The sequence below is a fragment of the Acomys minous genome (genome assembly GCF_964271855.1).
Source record: "Acomys minous genome assembly, chromosome: 14".
Classification (NCBI taxonomy): Eukaryota; Metazoa; Chordata; class Mammalia; order Rodentia; family Muridae; genus Acomys; species Acomys minous.
This window is the reverse complement of record NC_140496.1, coordinates 107,706,759-107,726,298: the sequence shown is the minus strand read 5'-3', so window position 1 is coordinate 107,726,298 and position 19,540 is coordinate 107,706,759. Positions and strand designations below refer to the sequence as shown.

Genomic DNA, 19,540 nt, shown 5'->3' with positions numbered 1-19,540 from the left:
GCTCAGGAGCAACTTGCTACAGGGAGAGAAGCCATGGGAAGATGCACTCCTGTGTGCTGCTGTCTCCTCTCCCCTCACTGACCCCAGCAGCCATCAGAATATGGTCTCTCACTTTACTCCCCAGTTAACTGAGATATCCTCTGTCACTGGGGCTCCTGGGGTACAGGGATGACTCCTGGGCAACCTTGGCACGTTTCTGACCTCGATGCTTCCTACAAAGAATGTTTAGCTCTCAGCACCAAGCCAGTGCTAACCCCAGCCCAACAGTGAACTCTGTCTGTGAGGCCAGTGCTGCACTGAGCTACACCCTGCACGAAGATCCGCTCTTGAGGTACAGCTCAAGGCATCCAGGGCACTGCCCCACAGACAGCCTGCTCTGCCTAGAGAGATAAAGTGTACATCCTGACCACCTGCTGTTGACCCCTCCTTTGTGGCTGCAGCCACAGGCGGCTCCACTTTGCCTCTTCACGGAGTTATCCCCAGAGGAGAAGCGAGGGCCAGCTATGCTCACACACTGCGCCAGACCACATGAGAGCCACTTGCCAGCTTCTCTCAGACAAAAACAACAAAAGTCACCCCTCTTAGGTAGCAACAGGGAGAAACCCCTTGGCTTCTATAATTTTGTAAACATCTATCCAAGTGCCACTCTATTTTTCACAAAGCTTAACCTTTGTAAGAAGTAGTTTTTTGACACGTTTGCGTGGAGTGTGTATATGAACATATTCATGCAGGTCAGAGGTCAACATTGGGTGTCTTCCTCAATCTTTAGCCACCTAATTTTTTTTCAAAATAATGTTTTTATTGATTCTTTGGGAATTTCGCCTCATACACCTGGTTGCACCTACTTCCCAGTCTTTCCATATCTGCCTCGACATTGTGACCTGCCTCCAACAATATTAAAAAAAAAAAAGTCCAATTTGTGTTGTCTACCTACTTCCTCCCCAGTGGCTCACTCCCTAAAGAATACTGAGTCTTTCTCCACCGCACCCCTTCCAGAAGCCAACAGCTGTGGAGAGCTGCACTTCAGTACCCCTGTCACAATTTAAGGGTGCTCTTTGATGTGGCCTTCTCTTTAGGCTATTACTTTTGGAGATGGGAGTAGGGGTTGTCACAGAAGTCTCCCATGTCCCGCTTTTCTCAACTGTGAGTCTGCAGCCATTGATCACTGCCAAAGGAGCTTCCTTGTTCTTCCTAGTCAGTGGAGCTCGGATCGTGGGGTTTTTCATGGTTTCTGGAGATAACATAGACCAAGAACCCAGGCAAGGCCCTCGGAGGCAGCCTGGACCATGGACGTCAACATCAGCATCAACATAGACTCAGGTAACAGCACAGGCTACTCACATCAATATGGCCCCTGACAACAATAAAGCCCGCAGACACCAGCAAGGCTTCTGGCCGCAGCACAGGCCATGAACATCTGAGTACCTGTTTTCTGAGGCATGGTCTCCCACCAATTTGCAACACATTGATTCTGTTAGTCTGGCTGACCCTCAAGCTCCTGGGATCTGATGTCTCTAGCTCCTAGCTCTAAGTTAACAAGCATGCTACCTCACATGAACACCTGTTGCTCTTGTGTATGCCCTTACACCAACAAACATCTCCTGGTCCAGTATTCATGGAGCACCACACCCCTTGCTTAGGGCGAGGGCTCCCCTGCAGAAGGAGGGATACATGGGAACACTGAGCTCTCTACCATAACTCCCCCCCTTCAGGGTTTAATGGCTCTCTTCAGAGGCTGGTGACAAGAATGGTGGCCTGCCCAACTTGCTGCAAGGACGTCTAGTGGAGCAGGGTCAGCACCTCTCTTTGGAGTGTGGAGGGGGGAGCTGTCATCTGTGGCCTAAATTGTGAAGTATCCAATCCTAAAACAACTGTGTGCCTCTCCCACACACACAATGCTATAGGTTGTTAGAGTCCCTTTAAACAAAGCTCCTCAAAAGAGAGCTTGTCTCAATAGCTGTCCAAGCAGCAGAGAGGAGAAAGTCAAACCCAGGGCTTCACCAATGTCTGTGTCCCTTTAGAATGAGTGATCCTTCTCAGCCTCCTGAAAAGCATGTCCCAAAGAGTCCTGGCAGAGCAGACAGTGCACACTCTTCCAACAGTGTTCTTCCTGCATGAATCAACTGATGTTCCTGTCAGCACCATGCCAAACAGACCAGGCATGACTGCCACACGAGAACACAAAACGCTTCCACAGGAAACTGAGAAATGGACTCAGAATTCAGAAAGACCTGGGACACTACCAGTGTTTCTGTGAGCTAATAAGAAAAGCCAGAATCCTTGCATCTGGGAGATTAACATTATATGGATGGTCTAAGAAACAAAGTAAAACATAGCCATCAATACTATGTTCAGGCTCTGTTGCTCTTTTGTATCATTTCAGGGGATTCTGTTAACTTTTACTTGTTATAGTATCTAAATGACTTCAATAGTAAGGTGTAATTAACCTTGCAAATATTATATTCTAGTGTGCCTTTCTGCTACTGTGATAAACACTATGGCCAAGTCCAACCTAGGGAAAGAAAGGGGAGGGTCTACTTGGCTTAGTAGGTACAGTCCACCAAGGGAGGCCATGGCAGGACCCCAAGGCAGGAACCCAGATGCAGGAACTGAAGTGGAGACCACAGAGGATTGCTGCTTACTGGCTGGCTTCCTCCCTGCTGCGGGAGCTTTCTAATAAGAGTCCAGACCCACCTGCCTACGGCTGCTGTTATCCACAGTGGGCAGGGCCCTCCTACATCAGCTGGAAATCAAGAAAATCCCCCACAGACACAGCCACAGGCCAACCTGACGAAGGCAATTCTATAATTGAAGTTCTCTTCCCAATGTAAACCAAGATTAACTGTTACTTAAGATCTTTATTCTAATTTCACACTCTTACATACACACACAAAAAAAAAACACATACACACACACACAAACACACAACTAAGCAGTAGTGAGAAAAAGGTGAAATTTGGAGTCCAGTCAGCCCAGGATTTTCTGTAATTTCAGGCAGATTATTTATCTCCACTCTACTTTGTACTCTTACTCTTTCTGCTACTGTGTTTTGATGTAGTGTGGCATGGGGTGGGACTTGGAGCTGACTGCATAAACCATGCTGGCCTCTAATTCATGGAGATCCCCCCATCTCAGCCGCCTGAGTGTCATGATTACAGGTATGAGCTGCCACACTGAGTAAATTGTGTCACTTTTATAAAGACAACATTAGCAGAGGGGATGCTTTACGAAGAAGCTGTAAATCCCTGCAAATATTAGCCACACTTCACCTTAAACAAGCATTTTGTCCAGGCAAATCTATGTATAAATGGAATCTATCGTAATGCTTAGAAGTCTGGAGTATGAGACAGACTCAGTCGTTATGAACCATCAAGAAGCATCTGCTGAGCAACTAATAATGTTCAGCCTCACCCTGCATCACTACCCCCACGCCAGTGTGCACCCGCTGTAAGCCTCAGTATTCATGTATGAAGCTGGCCATGTGGGACTACCTGCTTCCATGAGCCTCCATCCCAGTCCACCTCAGGAAGCCTGCAGTTCTAAGCAAGGCCTGGAAACCCCGCAGGACCACACAGATAGTCAGAACCCTCAGCTGGGATTCCCTGAGATACAACATGAGGCTGCCGTGACAATCAAATGAGACGCCTTCTGAATGGGTGTGAGTATACGAAATATTACTTGAACTCATCTGCTCATGGGTTGTTATATGTAACACGTGTAAGAATTAAGTAGTGGGTCGGGGGAGGTGTCTCAGCGGTTGAGAGCACCTGCTGCTCTTGCGGAGGACCAGTGTTTGGTTCTCATCACCCACATGGAGGCTCACAACCATCCAACTCCAGCTACACATGATCCAGTGCCTTATCCTGACCTCTCTGGGCATCAGGCATGCATGTGCTGCACTCACATATAGTCATGCAAAAAGAATAAAAATGAATCTTAAAAAGTGAGGTAGTAGCCAGGCATGTAATCCCAGCACTTGAGAGGAAGAGACATTACATCAGGAGTTTGAGGCCTATGTCAGAGAGATACACGCTCAAGACCAGGCTGGGTGACATGCTGCCCCATGCAAAAATAAAATAATAATTAAAGCAGTGGTTTGCAAACATCATGTGCTAGTGGTGTGCATGTGTATGGTGCCTGTGTGCATATGTGTTTGTGTATGGCATGTGTGATGTAGGTGTGTGAGCATATGTGTATGTGTATGGTGTGTGCATGTGCATGTGTACATGTGTTTGGTGTGTGTGTGCACATGTGTGTGCACCTGTATATAGCAAGGTATATACATCTATATGCACATGTGTATGGTGTGTGCATGTGCATGTGTACATGTGTTTGGTGTGTGTGTGCACATGTGTGTGCACCTGTATATAGCAAGGTATATACATATATATGCACATGTGTATGGTGTGTGCATGTGTACATGTGTTTGGTGTGTGTGCACATGTGTGTGCACCTGTATATAGCGAGGTATATACATCTATGTGCACATGTAAGCAGATGTCAGAGAAGGACATTGAGCAGCTTGCTTAGTCACTACCCACTTTATTCCCTGGAGACAAGCTCTCTCCCTGAAGCCGGAGCTCACAGGTTTTTGGCTAGGTTGGCTGTCCAAGCCCCACTGATCCTCTTATCTCTACTCCCACAGCTCTGGATTCCTGGCCACACCCTACATTTTTATGTGAGTGCTGAGGATCTGAACTCAGGTCCTCATGCTGTGCAGTGCACGCTCTTACCCACTGAGCCATCTCCCCAGCTGTCTAACAAGGCCCCAGGCAGTGCTGGTGAGGACATGTTGTCTCCAAGATGACACTTTGTGAAACATAGCAGAAGTATTAGTATATGCACTGATTTGTTTTCCCAGTCAGCTTGCCCAGGCAGCAGGGTGCACTGCTAACTAACACCACTGCCCAGCGAAACATCACCCAGTGCCTGGGAGGCTGACTGCAGGTGAGAGCGATGAGCTTCCTGCATGCTTAGGGCTTAAGATAGAAAGTTAAGTTACTGTGTTGGCCAACACAGCAGGAGCTCCTGGCTTAAGTGGTCATGAGCAACTCCTGCCTCAGCCTCAAGAGTAACTGGGACACCAGGCATACACCACCTCACTGCTCTTGGCTACTCGAGATTAGCACTCAGGGTGCATCAGACACACAGTGCCAGGTCTCCTGGTCCTCCACTTGCAAAGAGCCAATCATGGGATTTCTTAGCCCCCAAGGTCATGTCAGCCAATCCCATATGATGAAAATAAATCTGTCTAATAATCTGTTTCCTGTTGCTTTTGTTTCCCTGGAAATCTCTTACCAATATAGTATGGAATTGTTAAATAGAAATTTTGAAACATAAAGTAGCCAGAGCACACGGAGAATGTCAGCATGCTCTAATTTAGATGGCAGGAGGTTAGTTTTGTTCTGTCTGGTGGCATGAAGTGACTCACTGTAGTTGACCCCTTCCTCCAGGATGAAGGGGAGGTCACACCCCTGCAGTCACACTCCTGGAGAGGTGGTAACCAGCTAACACCAACTTTTGTGATGAGCTAGTTGGAGGCCAACTTGTATCAACTTTAGTCTCTCTCTCTTTCTCTCTCTCTCTCTCTCTCTCTCTCTCTCTCTCTCTCTCTCTCTCTCTCTCTGTGTGTGTGTGTGTGTGTGTGTGTGTGTGTGTCTGTCTCTTTCTCTCTCTCTGTCTCTCTCTCTTGCTTTCTCTTTGTGTGTGTGTGTGTGAGAGAGAGAGAGAGAGAGAAAGAGAGAGAGAGAGAGATTATACTAGGAACCTGTGTGTGTGTGTGTGTGTGTGTGTGTGTGTGTGTGTGTGTGACTATACTAGGAACATGTGTGTGTATCTGCACTGTGCATGCTTGTAGAGCCCAGAGGTCAACATTGTTTTCTTCTTAGTTGTTGTCCACCGTATTTTCATTGAGACAGGATTTTTAATTGAACTCAGTGCTCTTTCAGTTCTGATTCTGCTAGACTGGCCAACCAGCAAGCCCCAGGGTCCTCCTGTGTGCTCTTCCCAGGGCTGGGACTATAAGTGCCCTGGCTGCGCCTGGCACTGTTTATGTGGGTGCCCTGGTGCTGTCTTCCATGTCCTTGCATAATTTTGAAAACACTGTATCTTTAAAGTCTTTTATATATTCATCAAACAATTATTAAACACTTTTCTACATATGTGGCACCAAGAGAAAGCTTTCATGGTTCCTAATTTCAAGAAGCTGATAGTTTAATTTTAGGCGTGCATGTAGCTGCCCCACCAGTGAATCACCAGGATGGGAGAGATGGTGCACCATCAGTGAATCACCAGGACGGGAGAGATGGTGCACCAAGAATGAATCACCAGGACGGGAGAGATGATGCACCATCAGTGTGGTGAATCACCAGGACAGGAGAGATGGTGCACCATCAGTGAATCACCAGGACGGGAGAGATGGTGCACCATCAGTGAATCACCAGGACGGGAGAGATGGTGCACCATCAGTGAATCACCAGGAGGGGAGAGACGGTGTACCATCAGTGTGGTGAATCACCAGGACAGGAGAGATGATGCACCATCAGTGAATCACCAGGACAGGAGAGACGGTGCACCATCAGTGTGGTGAATCACCAGGACAGGAGAGATGGTGCACCATCAGTGTGGTGAATCACCAGGACAGGAGAGATGGTGCACCATCAGTGAATCACCAGGATGGGAGAGATGGTGCACCATCAGTGAATCACCAGGATGGGAGAGATGGTGCACCATCAGTGAATCACCAGGACGGGAGAGACGGTGCACCATCAGTGAATCACCAGGACGGGAGAGATGGTGCACCATCAGTGTGGTGAATCACCAGGACAGGAGAGATGGTGCACCATCAGTGTGGTGAATCACCAGGACAGGAGAGATGGTGCACCAAGAGTGAATCACCAGGACAGGAGAGACAGTGCACCATCAGTGAATCACCAGGATGAGAGAGATGGTGCACCATCAGTGAATCACCAGGACGGGAGAGACGGTGCACCATCAGTGAATCACCAGGACGGGAGAGAAAAATGAGTGACACTCTGAAGACAAAGCTTGAAAGCCACTTATCTGTGGAAAGGATCCAGCATGGCTTTTGTTCGTTTGGTCCTTAGAATTCAAGTTATGATCGTACATCTAACTTTCCCGTTCACTTGACTTTCAGACTCAGGTGCTGCTGGGTCTACAACACAGACGTTTACACAATCATGTTAGTACATGTGGTGGCTCCATAGGCTTGGATTCTGGGTACTCGGTCCCCAGTTGGTGGAACTAGATGGGAAAGATCAAGTAGTTTGCTAGAGGTCGTGTTTTCACGGGGGAGGTGCTTTGAGGGTGTGCTCTCGGCTTACTGTTTGTGGTTTCAAGTGTGAGCCATCAACTGCTGTTCCAGCCACCATGCCTGCCCCTGGCTGCTTGCTACCATGCTGCCTCGCCATGGTGGACTCACCCATTTGTAACCATGAGCCCCAAATAAACTCTCCTTCCACACAGTGCCTTAGTCATGGTGTTTTATCACAGCGATAGGAAAGTGCAGTAGACTTGCACGGAAAACTCCCGAGTACCAAGTGTTTATCACAAAGAAAGTTTTTTTAAAAGAAAGAAAATAGATGAATTCTTAAAGTAAAATAGAAAGATGATGCTTCCCCAGTGCCTACGGGCACTACTCCTTCAGGATCCAGAACAAGGCTTACTGGCCTCAAACAGCGGACGATGCTCTCACCCTAGAATGCCAAGCCAGCAACGGATTTCCATCAGGTTTTGGTTCCTTTCCAGAAGGGCGGCTGAGAAGCTGAGAGCTCTGAGGTGTGAGTAGGAATCATGGACGCAAAGAGAAGAGACTGTGTAGCTTAAAGGGAGGGAGCAACAGACTGGACGTGCGGAAGTTGTACAGCTAAGTGATAGTTTTTCTGAGTCCTGAGGAATAAGTAGGAAATTTCATCAAGCAAGAAAGGTAAAGACTTAAGGCCAGTCGTGTGAGTATCTTAATCCAATAAGCAGAGGCCAGGGGGCACGATGGGGAGGCAGAAGACTTACTAAAGGCCTCTGAATGTCTACAAATAAATGAGATGCATTCTATAATATCATCTCCATGGAAAATTATTTATGAGCAAAGATTAGATGTCAGCCTCCAAAACGAATAAAGAAATAGGTAAATTCACACAGTACTATATCCAAGTCTAAATAATACTCTGCAAATCAAAAGTTTATAATATTTGCACTAATGTGACCTCTGGGAATTGAGTCTCATCCGATATTTATTTGCTTATAAGTCATCTTGTCGCAAATAAGGCCTGACGTGAAATTAAATGACATGCATGTAGCCACAGAGAGCTGTTAGCTGCTTAGTTTGCATTTGTTAGCTGCAAATGCAGACGACTACCAACCTGGCCCCACACACAGTGGGGAACAGAATGGCAGCTGCTGGCTCCAGACACCCCAGGGAAACTGCTCCACCTGGTACTCTGTGTGGAGCTCCAACTTGGGTAAAATAGCAACTAGCACAAGAAATAATATCCTCAAACTTGACACACCCCCAGAAGCTTCCCTTTTTTAAATTAATTCTTTTATTAGTTTTAATTTGTTCATTTTACATCCCGATTGTAGCCCCCTCCCTCAGGGATCAGCAAGGATTCATCTTGCCACCTTCCCTCTCCCAGTGGTCTTCCCGACGGTCCCTGAACCGGGGACAGGGGTGGGGGCCCTGGTCACCAACACCAGTTCCCTAAGATCCTCCACTCAGTGTGTACAGCTCCAACTTGTAGAAGCACACAGTGCAGGGAGAAGCTCACTGCCCCTCACCGCTGAGGGAAGCGTGGCCCCTGCACTCCAGAAGCCACGTGATTACACGTCACACTTCCTCAGAGCCTCTTTAGTCCATGAGTGCTCTTACAGGCTCACAATGCCATGAGGTGTTCCCAATACTTGACCATGGTTTATCCTTCCAGCCAGCGCAGATAGCTCTCTTAGCCCACGTAAGCTTACATAAACCCTCGACTGGTCTTTTCATCATGCCTAAGGTACGGTAACTCAGAATCATAGTGACAATTAACATGGCTATAAAAAAAGGGAGCGAACAGCTTAGAAGTAGTCTGGTAAAGCCTACAGCCTTCCTTTTGCCTTTCTGAGGTTTCTACTGACTACTAAACGAAGTTAGGATGTGGGAAGCATGATGATTATTCTAGAAAGCTTTTAGAAAGTTCGAAGAAGGGGTGTAGAACCACCTTGGTAGCTAAAGGCAGGGCTGGGTCCCAAAATAAATCTCAATGGCTTCCAGGCCACCATATTCCATCAGCCACGATGGCCCTGTGCATGCCTACTTATTATCAGCATGTTTAGCAGCACGATGGTCCAGCTTTAGCCACCAACGCCCTCTCATGACCGCATTATGTCAGGAGTATTAGTGTCATGGCTATTGGGAAAGAACGCGATGGCATACCTACTCAGATGAACGCAGTGAGTGAGAGGCCGAGGGCAGCAACGATGAAGAAAAAAGAGCTTAAAGCAGCGAGGGGGACGGAACTGCTGAAGTACAAGTGCCCAGCAAGCAGCTTCCTTTTTCAACTTTATGACTTTTTAATCTTTTTTACCTATATGTACAAAATATACAAAGTTACCAGCTGAGTTTAAGATAACTTGAAAAAATTTTGGTAAGGCAACATGATTAATAAATGTTTAAGAACATGTTAATAGAACAACAGTTTTTAAAAATCATATTTTTGTCTTTGGACTCGAGCGCTGTAAGAGAAGTCAGTAAACAATAAAATTTACCTAAAGGGCTCGTCCAAGTGTTTGTCATGTGCAAAGAAATGCAGACGCTTGAAGCAGCTCAGCACAGCACAGCCACAGTCAAGAGCGGAACAACCAAGGAGTAAGTCCTGCTTACTTGTATGCAGCTTGATTGCGTCACTCTTTCAGAACGCCCTGCCTACGGGCTGGCACTGCCCACAGTGGGCCAGATCTCCCTAAATCAACTCATTAAGACAACCATAGGCCAGCCCAATGTGGACAGTCCCTCACTGACGCCTGACTCCTCTGTTCTGTGAGTCCGTTCCCACATCACCCTTCCCCTGTTGCCCTCCCTACTGATATCCCCAGCTGGCTCTCTGACATCATTCATCAGCCGTGATCCAAATTCCGCTTCCTGGCCTGTACTCTTTTGCTTTCACAGCACTTTCCTATTTTAATACCCACAATTTGCTTATTACTCATTCGTCGCCCCTATCTGGCTGGCAAACTTTACAAAGTCCTCTGCCAGACACAGGGGAAATGACCAGCTAGTGTGAGTAAGTAAGTAAGTGACTGAGTGAAATAAAATACACTAATATCTTGCCCTGGTATAAAAGGGTAGAAGAGAGTGCTGTTGTTCTTTTTTCTTTTCAATTTTTCTTTTCCTTTCTTTCTTTCTTTCTTTCTTTTTTTCCCCCCTTTCTCTCTCTTGGTTTCCTTTTATTTTTCTTTCTTTTTTTCTTTCTTCCAAAAAAACCTTATGTAGCCCAGCTAGCCTTAAACTCACTACAGACCCCAGGCTGGCCTCTAACAATCAGGATGCTTGCTTATTTCAGCCTTCTAAGTAATGGAATTTAGATAATGTCACCACACCCAGCTCTCTGAGTTTCCTAGTTAAACATCAAGGGGCAGGCTAGGATGGGAGAGAGGAGCCTTCCATGATAGAAAGAAGTGGCTTAAGAAATCAGAGAGGTTTTATTAGCATATCTTAGGGTTTTTAATGGACAAAGTACATGCATATGATGACATCTTTAGGCAAACAGATACACTGTGGAATTGTCACGTTAGACTGTAACATATTACTGCTTCCCATGCTTAATGCACTTTGTGGTAAAAACTGGACATTTTAAACTGTAAGGGATTATGTGTAGGTTGGCTGTGCTGTGGGGGTGTAGGCTTGTGTGTGTTCTGTTGCTCTGGTTTATACAGGCTGTGCTGTGGGCTGTAGGCCTGTGTGTTCTGTTGCTGTGGTTTGTACAGGCTATGGTATGGGCTGTAGGCCTGTGTGTTGTTCTATTGCTGTAGTTTATACAGCTGTGCTGTGGGCTGTAGGCCTGTGTGTTGTTCTGTTGCTGTGGTTTGTACAGGCTGTGCTGTGGGCTGTAGGCCTGTGTGTTGTTCTATTGCTGTAGTATATACAGGCTGTGCTGTGGGCTGTAGGCCTGTGTGTTGTTCTATTGCTGTAGTATATACAGGCTGTGGTGTGGGCTGTAGGCCTGTGTGTTTTCTCTATTACTCTGGTTTTTTTTAACTTGGTGTTGCTTCCAAACAAGCTTCTAAACCAGCAGACACTGAGGCTCAGGAGCAAGATCCCCTATAAGGGAACAAAGCAGCTGCTGAAGGAACTCGGGGAGATTTCAGCTTTACAAATGCGCTAATTAGAAAAGAGAGCTAAGACTGGAAGCCAGCAGAGTGCTAATGAAGACTGTGAATTAAAGACTTCCTTCCTTCCTTTCTCAGGATCCCATAAGCAGCAGATGAGGTGCAGGGGACCCTTAAAGGCACAGTACCAATAAGCACATTAGTATCACTACATTGCAGTGCCTTCTTAATCTCCTTCACACACACAATGCCTCCCCCAATATTTATACACCAGTGAAGGAAGAGGGGTCACTGCTTCCCAAAAGAGAAAGATGCAAAACACTGTAGCTTCTCTAACGTTATGTAGCAAGTCAACACAAAATTCAATGGCTTAAGTCAATAGTAAACATCTGTTATCCCTCACCATTTCTAGGATCCTAGAATCCAAAAGCAGTGTTTGAGCAGGTGGCCCCGGGTCAGAGTTACTCATGAAATGAATTCTGTCAGCCAGTAGTGGGGACTCAAGTGTTAAAAAGCTGAACTGAGATGAGACCACTTTCCCACAGTAGGGCACTCACATGCCTCAAGGGGAGGCCTCCATTCCTTCCCACAATGGCTTCTACAGGGGATGGCTATGCGGTTTCACAGTACAGAAGCTGTCTTTCTCCAAAATGGGCAACGTTTGACGGCAGAGGACACGGGAGACTGAAGCAGCCGTGAAGGACTGAGTGACCCTGCTTTGGCTGTGCCCGCCTCTCACATACGTCAGCCCAGATTCCATCAAGAGTGGGAGAATGCCAACGTGCCTGTCACTGGCCAGCACGGGACATTAAGGCAATTGATGACTTGCTACCACGATGTTTAAATGGCTTAAATATGAATACCAAAATGACATCAAGACTCTTGAGGGTTGATACCAATATGTCAATATATGCTCAGTACTCAATACATACATAGTGAGGCCTGACTATAACTTTACATATGCACCCCTGTGCATGTCTCTGTTTCTTGACTTGTATAGAATATGTACATTCACATGATAAACTTCAGCAAGCCTCCTACAGACATAGGCTGTCCTTCTATGGCCATCTGACTCACCTCTCACTGGGCTGTTCATCAGTAACTCAATAGGGAACAAACACACTGTGACTCTCATCAGTAAGAAAATAAAGTGATGTCACAAACACATTGTGTTACAGGTGTCACTAAGGGCCAGCCCCCTCTCTTGGTGACATGGTGTTTGAGATTCTCCAGCTTTACTAGCTTTCAAAGAGCCTCTTTGAGGACAGACAAACAGCGGTAGGATATACACTAAGCCCTGGAACTTCAGAAAAATCTTTATTTTTTCATTAATAAAGAAGCAGACAGTATGAAGGTCAGAGCCGATACTCAAGGTCTTTAAAATAATCAATCATTGTCCAATCATCCCTAGTTATCAGGCCACCTCCTAATCAGGAGGGCCTAAGATGCAGAGAGCATCCAGCAAAGTCCAATCTGCCCTTCTCAGCATTTCCCCAGGGAGTCCTGAGGTGCAAGGGCCAACCTTCCCCCCCACCCCCCGCTAACTCAGCCAATGGGAGTTAACACTCATATATTTCATGCCTTTTGCATACGTGAGGTCCATCATCTATAGATACGATCTAGTCACAAGTCGAACTCACTGCTCTTTTAAAAGCCTGGGCGCTTTCATGTGGCAAATGCTGCAGAACCAACAGATGCGCCAAAAGCATGGGCTGCCCTGCTCTGCCCACCCTCCATGCCTGAATGACAGGATTTCTTCTGCAGCAGGCTCACATCAGACTCCCGTAGGCGCTTGGCAAAACTGTGAACTGTCTGGTGTCTGAGCAGTTTTTCAGGCACCCCCTCACCCCCTGCCCTCCCCAGCATCTCCCAGCATTACTCTCCTTTCTTAGGCTTCTCTTGTTGCCTAGGAGACAAAAGCTGCCTTCCACATTCCACTACTGAGCAGTCATATTCCAAACCTTCCCACAGAAGCCTTGCTCCCGCGCTTGTTTTCTCTGACTAACTCGGTTTGAGAGGCATTTCTGGTCTTATCCTACCGTCTCCATTATAATGTCAACTTGGGACATGCTGGATGGCTAAGAAAGGCCTCCGAGGCCAATTCTATGTTTCTAAGTTAGATGCCTCTGACTCACATTTACTGTCTTACCAAAACAATTACCATAAGTCGTCTTCTGACCTACATATATGTCATGGCATGTAAACTGCCCCCACCCCCACCACAAACACTGTAAAAAATTACAAGTAGTAAATTAAAATGTTTAATTGAGGCTGGGCGGTGGTGGCGCATGCCTTTAATCCCAGCACTCAGGAGGCAGAGGCAGGCAGATCTCTGTGAGTTCGAGGCCAGCCTGGTCTATAATGTGAGTCCAGGACAGCCAGGGCTACACAGAGAAACCCTGCTTGAAAAAAAAAAGAACCAAAAAGAAAATGTTTAATTGATTCTTTTTCTCTGTAAAATGAAACCGCCAATACTGAAGCTGTTTTTGATGCACTCTAAGAGAAACTAGTAAGTCTAAGTAAACCATTAGAACAGTGAGGTCTGAGCCAGGCGTGGTGGCACAAGCCTTTAATCCCACTACTTGGGAGGCAGAAGCAGGTAGGTCCATAGTGAATTCCAAGTGTACTTAGTGAGACCATGTCTTGAAAATACACCCTTTTTTAAAAAAAGAAGAGAAAGAAAGAAAGAAAAGTGAGACCTGTTTGAGTGCACATAGAACCCTAGCTTGTGGGAGGCTGAGGCAAACAGGGTGATGCCACTCAAAGCCACACTGGTCTGTGGAGTGAACTAACAGCCAGCCTGGGTTATGTAGCCAGACCCAGTCTCAATACACCAAAAGCAAACAAGGTAGGCCGGGAGCATTGTTCAGTAGTATAGAGCACTTGCTTGCAGTGGGTGGAACCATGGGTTCAGTTCTCAGAAGAAAGGGAAAGAGCAGGAAGACAAAGAAAAGCCAAGTCTTTGGGGTCACCTTACTTAGCATGGGCTAATGTGGGGAAACCTGCCCCCACCTCCCTGGAATCACAATCTTTCTTTCTTTCTTTCTTTCTTTCTTTCTTTCTTTCTTTGAGACAATGTCTCACCCTATAATCTAAGCTGTACTGGAACCCCCTATGTAGTTCAGTTTGGTCTCAAATTGGTGTCAATCCTCCCTAGGCAGAGTTGGGGTTAGGGAATGGTTCAAAAACCTGAAACTCAGTCGGGCATGGTGGCACATGCCTTTAATCCCAGATAGAGACAGGCGGATCGCTATGAGTTCGAGGCCAGCCTGGTCTACAAAGTGACTCCAGGGCAGCCAGGGCTACATAAAGGAACACTGTCCTGAAAAACAAAACATCATGATAGGCGGATCTGGACCCAGGGGGCTCTGCTCAAAGTACTGCACCAACCAAAGACAATACATGCAGTAAACATTTGAACCCCTACTCCGACCTAGCCAAAGGGAAAGACATTCTCTACAGCTGTGTGCAGAGCAGAAACTGACTCTGACATGAACTCTGGTGCCCCATATGTGACCACTTCCCCTTGCTGGTGAGGCCTGGTGGCACTCAGAGAAAGGATAAGCAGGCTACCAAGATGAGACTTGATAGGCTGTGACCATATGGTGGGGGAGGAGGAGGTCCCCTTCTGTCACAGACCTAGGGGAGGGGAATAGGGTGACAGAGGGAGGGAACAGGAGGATACAAGTGAGGGGATAACAATTGAGATGTAATCTGAATAAATTAATTTAAAAACAAACAAACAAAAAAGCTGAAACTCCACTTGGTTCCGGCAACTGTCAGTTGGACCCTCACTTGCATGTATTGTGACATACACATACCCCTCTTCAAGCAATGCACATATCAAACCGTTACCAACCTAGCACCCATAAACTCATTGATCTAATGCACGCCCCTCTCCAAACAATGGGATGTTTCTCCTCCCTGCTCGCCATCAGAGGTGGATAGTTTCCACTCAAGTCACACTCGGTTACAATGGGGGAGGGGTGGGGAGCTGACCCGGCCTGCATTAGGACACAATAAAAAGCGCAGTCAGGCAGACAATGCCTTCTAAGTGATCCTCTGTGAGAACCCCCTATTCACCATCTTATGCCGATGTGTTGCCAGGCAGGCATATGACTAGAACCAGATGTCCTATGGCAAGGGACACGCACAGGATAGAAAGGGTTATGTAACTTGAATCTGTCAACCAAGACAAGGAACTGAGCACAGCATATTTCTTAGCAGCAATACCCGCCCTTCCCCTTAACACGCCAATAAAGAACTCCCCAGGCGCTAACCCGCCCGCTGACGCTGTAACATCCCCTCAGCCTCCTGGTGCTGGGATTACAGGGCTGCAGCAGTGCGCTTGGCTTCCGAGGATCTTTCTGCAGAACTGTGATGTAGACAAAAACGACAAACGGGTATATCCAGCGGCTCCTCCCTTCACCCAAAGTCTTGTTCTCCCTCGTAATAAAGCAGATCTGGGCTCTCTCCACCTGTTTCTGCCCAGGCACACTGGCCTTCCTTCTGTCCTTGCGCCCGCTCAGCTCCGGCCTCACTCCCTCCTCAGAGCCCACAGGGCTGCGTTCCAGTTCTTGGCATGCAGGCTCCTCATCACTCCTTGCCAATGTACACATCATCCCCCAACAAACACAAGTGACCTCGTTGTCACTTTAAAGTACACTGCCTTGCTTGATGTCTTTTCTATCCATCACCGTGTGAAGTTTTCCCCCCTGATAGAGTCTTTGTGGCTTACAATGGTCATGGCTGTATCCCTAATGCTTCTCAAAAAGTCAGAGCCCAGTCCATATGAGCTGGGTAAACAGATAATTCCAAGCTTAGGTCTAAGCTTTGAGCCTCAGTGGCTTAGAAGTAAGTTGCATTAGTTTCTTTTTGCTGCTGTAATGAAACACCTGGCCAAAGGCACCTTAAGGAAGAAAGACTTTGTTTGGGCTTAGGGAGAGGGTTGGCAGCAGGCAGACAGCACAGGACGCTGAGACATCACATCTTCAATTGCAAACCAGAAGTGAGGATGGGCTATATGCAGCCTCTCAATGCCCGCCCCTTGGGAAGCACTTTCTCCTGCAAGACTGCACCTCCTAAAGGCTCCTTGAGTGATGCCATCAACGGGGAACCAGGAGTTCAGCTTGGGATTCGAGCCACCACTCAAGTCTTGATTGTTCTTAAAGTGGGAAAGGATTAACACCACCATAGCCAACGCAACTGACTTGGGTTTATAAGACTTATTGATTCTGGATGCACTGAAAAGTCTGTTTGCCTTTTTGAAAGATTGTTCTTAGGATGAGAGATTAAAAACGAGCACCAGCGCCCCCCTGAGAGAGCCTGACTCTTCTGTCCACATGAATTTCCCTCAGCCTGGTTTCCAACTGATGGACACGGGGCATCCCTATTGCTTGGACTCCAGAAGCCGGTGAGCAATCCACCTACCACAAGCTCACCCATGGCTTCTCCCCACAGGCAGAGCAGCCAAGCAGAGTAACAGCTCCTGCAAAGGGGATATTGCTAAGCTACAGTCATCATCCAGCAAAGTGCACCCCCAGTGGTCTGCCCCTCAAAAAACAGTGGTTCCCCCCCCCCAAAAAAAGTGGTCCCGTCCCCTGGATGGGGTGGCCTGGTGGCACTCAGAGGAAGGATAGCAAGTTACCAAAAAGAGACTTGATACCCTAAGAGCATATATAGGGGGAGGAGGTCCCCCTCAGTCACAGATATAGGGGAGGGAAGTAGGGGGAAGCGAGAGGGAGGGAGGAATAGGAGGATACAAGGGATGGGCTAACAATTTAGATGTAATATGAATAAATTAATAAAATAAAAAAATTTTAAACATGGTGGTCCATGTATCCTGGGAAAGTTTGTTTGTGTTTGTGGATCAATTGTTAACACGTAACTGACACAATTCCATTAATCCTGTTCTTCAATCATCTCCTTGCCAAACTAAATTTGCTCTAGGAAGGGTTATTCCTTTTTGACAGGAAAAAACCAAAGCGTCTCGGTGTTTAGCAGGGGAGCAGGAAAGGGGAGGGGGCAGGGGGGCCTGTCTTTCCACACATCCCTCTGTTTCTCTCACTGTCATTCATTTGGCCTCATTTGCATCTCTCTGAGCCTTGGCCGAGAAGATTCATTCCTAGAGTAAGATTCTCCTCAGCCAGCACGGTCTGTAAAGCGAGGGTCTGCGCTTTCATGGCCCATTTGCAGTCAGTGAGGACTGGGGTGGGTAGGAACTGCCTTCCTGCCAGCAGAGCGACGTCAGCGGCACCGAAACCATCCTTCTGTTTGGCTCCGCGGTGCCATATGGTTTCCTAAAGTGTAGCGCGTGCACCCTGTCAATCTGAGGTTAGACAAATTCTCTGCTATGTGGAAGGAGAGAAGTGTCTTGTGTGGATAAATTCCTCCTTCACCGCTGGCAGCTGCTATAGACTATCAGTGAGGGATGAGGGTGAGGTTTAAGGCCTCTGCTAACTGTCCAGGAGTCCTAGTGTTTTTTAAAGAAAGTCATTTAAGTACATTTGTTGCCCGTAGGTGGCAGTTTCAACAACTAAATACCCGCAGTGTTTTATAGTAGGATCTCTGGAGAATCTAGGATCATGATTTTTAACCCTTTCCAGTGAGACACTGGAATCGTTAAAATTCAGAAATCCAGACAGAGCACCTAAGTAAAGTTGTGTCCCCCTAAACTTCCAGAAGCAAGGCTTGTGGGGAGAGAGCAAGAAGCAAGAGGAAGGCCCTGGCCCTGCTGTGGACCGAGGCAACACATTGGAGCCCAGGCCCAGCTCTCTCTCAGGATCACACTCCTCTTTTGCACCACCCCAAGGCTGCTTAAGGAGTCTCTGTCTCACGGGCTATGAAGTCCACTGGGTTGAAACCCAACTTCAAACACTTCTTCAGGGCCACAACCCTCGGGGTCCTATCTGAGTAAGCAGCCCTTCTCAACTGCTTGATGCCTTCCCTCTGTCAGCAGTGCTGCAGCGAAGGATCCGGCTTAGCCAGCAATTGAGTCACCACCTTGCTGAGTCCGCGCGCAGCACCTGTTTGCCAGGGGCTGATGGGCACCACGCAGGAGGCGGGTTTTCAGGGTTCCACGCAGAGGTGCCTCAAGTTACCCCAGCAACAAGCTCCTCCCACAACCTCCCGCCATCCTTTCCACCCCTCAACTCTCCAAGTTTTTGGAAACCTATTTCCAAAGGAGCAACAGGGAGAGTGGCCCGGCTAGAGTCCCTGCCTGCCCAGACAGCAGCCTGAAGGGATCCGGCTAAGTAGCAAGGCCCCTTGACAATAGGATAGGGTGGGAGAGAGGCAGCCAGACAAGGGAAGGCTGAGAAAATGGATGCAGAACTTGTCCCCCTGGGGATGAAGGAGAGAAAGGAAGCAGGGCATTAGGAAAAGAGACAGGTGAGAGGAGATGAAGGTAGAAATAGAGGAGACCGACTCCAGCAACCAAGAAAGTCGCTGCTCCCCTCCAGACACTGCCCTGGGGGGCCAGCCAAGAAGCAACAGATAACCAATACCGAAGCCGCGGTGTAGGGAAGGAGTGTGGTGACAAGAGTCGTCAGGTGTCCTCAGGTTCCAAACCAGCTACAAACTCCTCCCCGAGAGTACCCAAGACGAAGGGAGACAACGGGATGCAGAGGCTCCCCTCCCCACACACACCCCACCCTCGCAGAAGGCAAACTCTTGCCCCGCTGCCACCTGCCACTTGGCCGAGCTCGGCTGTGATAAGGCTTGCCGAGAGATGGATGTGGCGGTGGGGACGAGGGGGGACTCACCCTGGCTGCTGGGGGGCTTTCTCTTCCGGGCCATCCTCAGTCTGGTCCCTTCCCCCAGGGTCCGCTCCGCAGAGCCTCGTGTGCCGCCGCACAGTCCGGGAGCTCTGGCCGCCTGGACTCAGCGAGCTCTTTGTGGTGGTGATGGCATGTGCCAGGCGGCGGCCAGGCTGCACTCTCGACTCTATTCGGTTCTGCTGCGCGGGCGCAGCCGCCCCTCCGCTGCCCGCCGCCAGCCCCCCGCGCGCGCTGCGGTGGCCGCGGCGGCCCACTCTGCTGTGTGGCGCCTCTGCTTGGAGGTCGCAGCGTCGGGTCCCCGGCCCGCGTCTCTCGGTTGCGCGCCCGCCCTCCCCATGCGCCCCCCTCCCTAGGCGCCAAGCCCTCTGTCCCGCGGGTGCTGCCTGTCCTAAGAAGGCTCCCTTGTCCAGGGACAGGCGGTAGCGGCTGAGGACAGCAGG

At 48.2% G+C, this 19,540-nt stretch overlaps 1 protein-coding gene across 5 annotated transcripts in view; it reads right to left on the bottom strand.

The window, feature by feature from the left end:
- Positions 1 to 19,288, bottom strand: part of SLC44A5 (solute carrier family 44 member 5) — a 282,035-nt gene extending 262,747 nt beyond the window's left edge. For 3 of the 5 annotated variants that reach the window (XM_084755474.1, XM_084755473.1, XM_084755476.1), the window contains exon 1: positions 19,086 to 19,288. Coding sequence is in view for 2 of the 5 variants with exons in the window: in XM_084755473.1 (XP_084611599.1) it covers positions 19,086 to 19,119 (34 nt within the window). In the remaining 3 variants the exon portion in view is untranslated. Of the gene's footprint in view, positions 1 to 9,430; positions 9,582 to 12,399; positions 12,445 to 19,085 lie in introns of those variants that run through there. The other 2 variants (XM_084755472.1, XM_084755475.1) reach the window with 2 other exon arrangements.
- Positions 19,289 to 19,540: the final 252 nt, after the last annotated feature.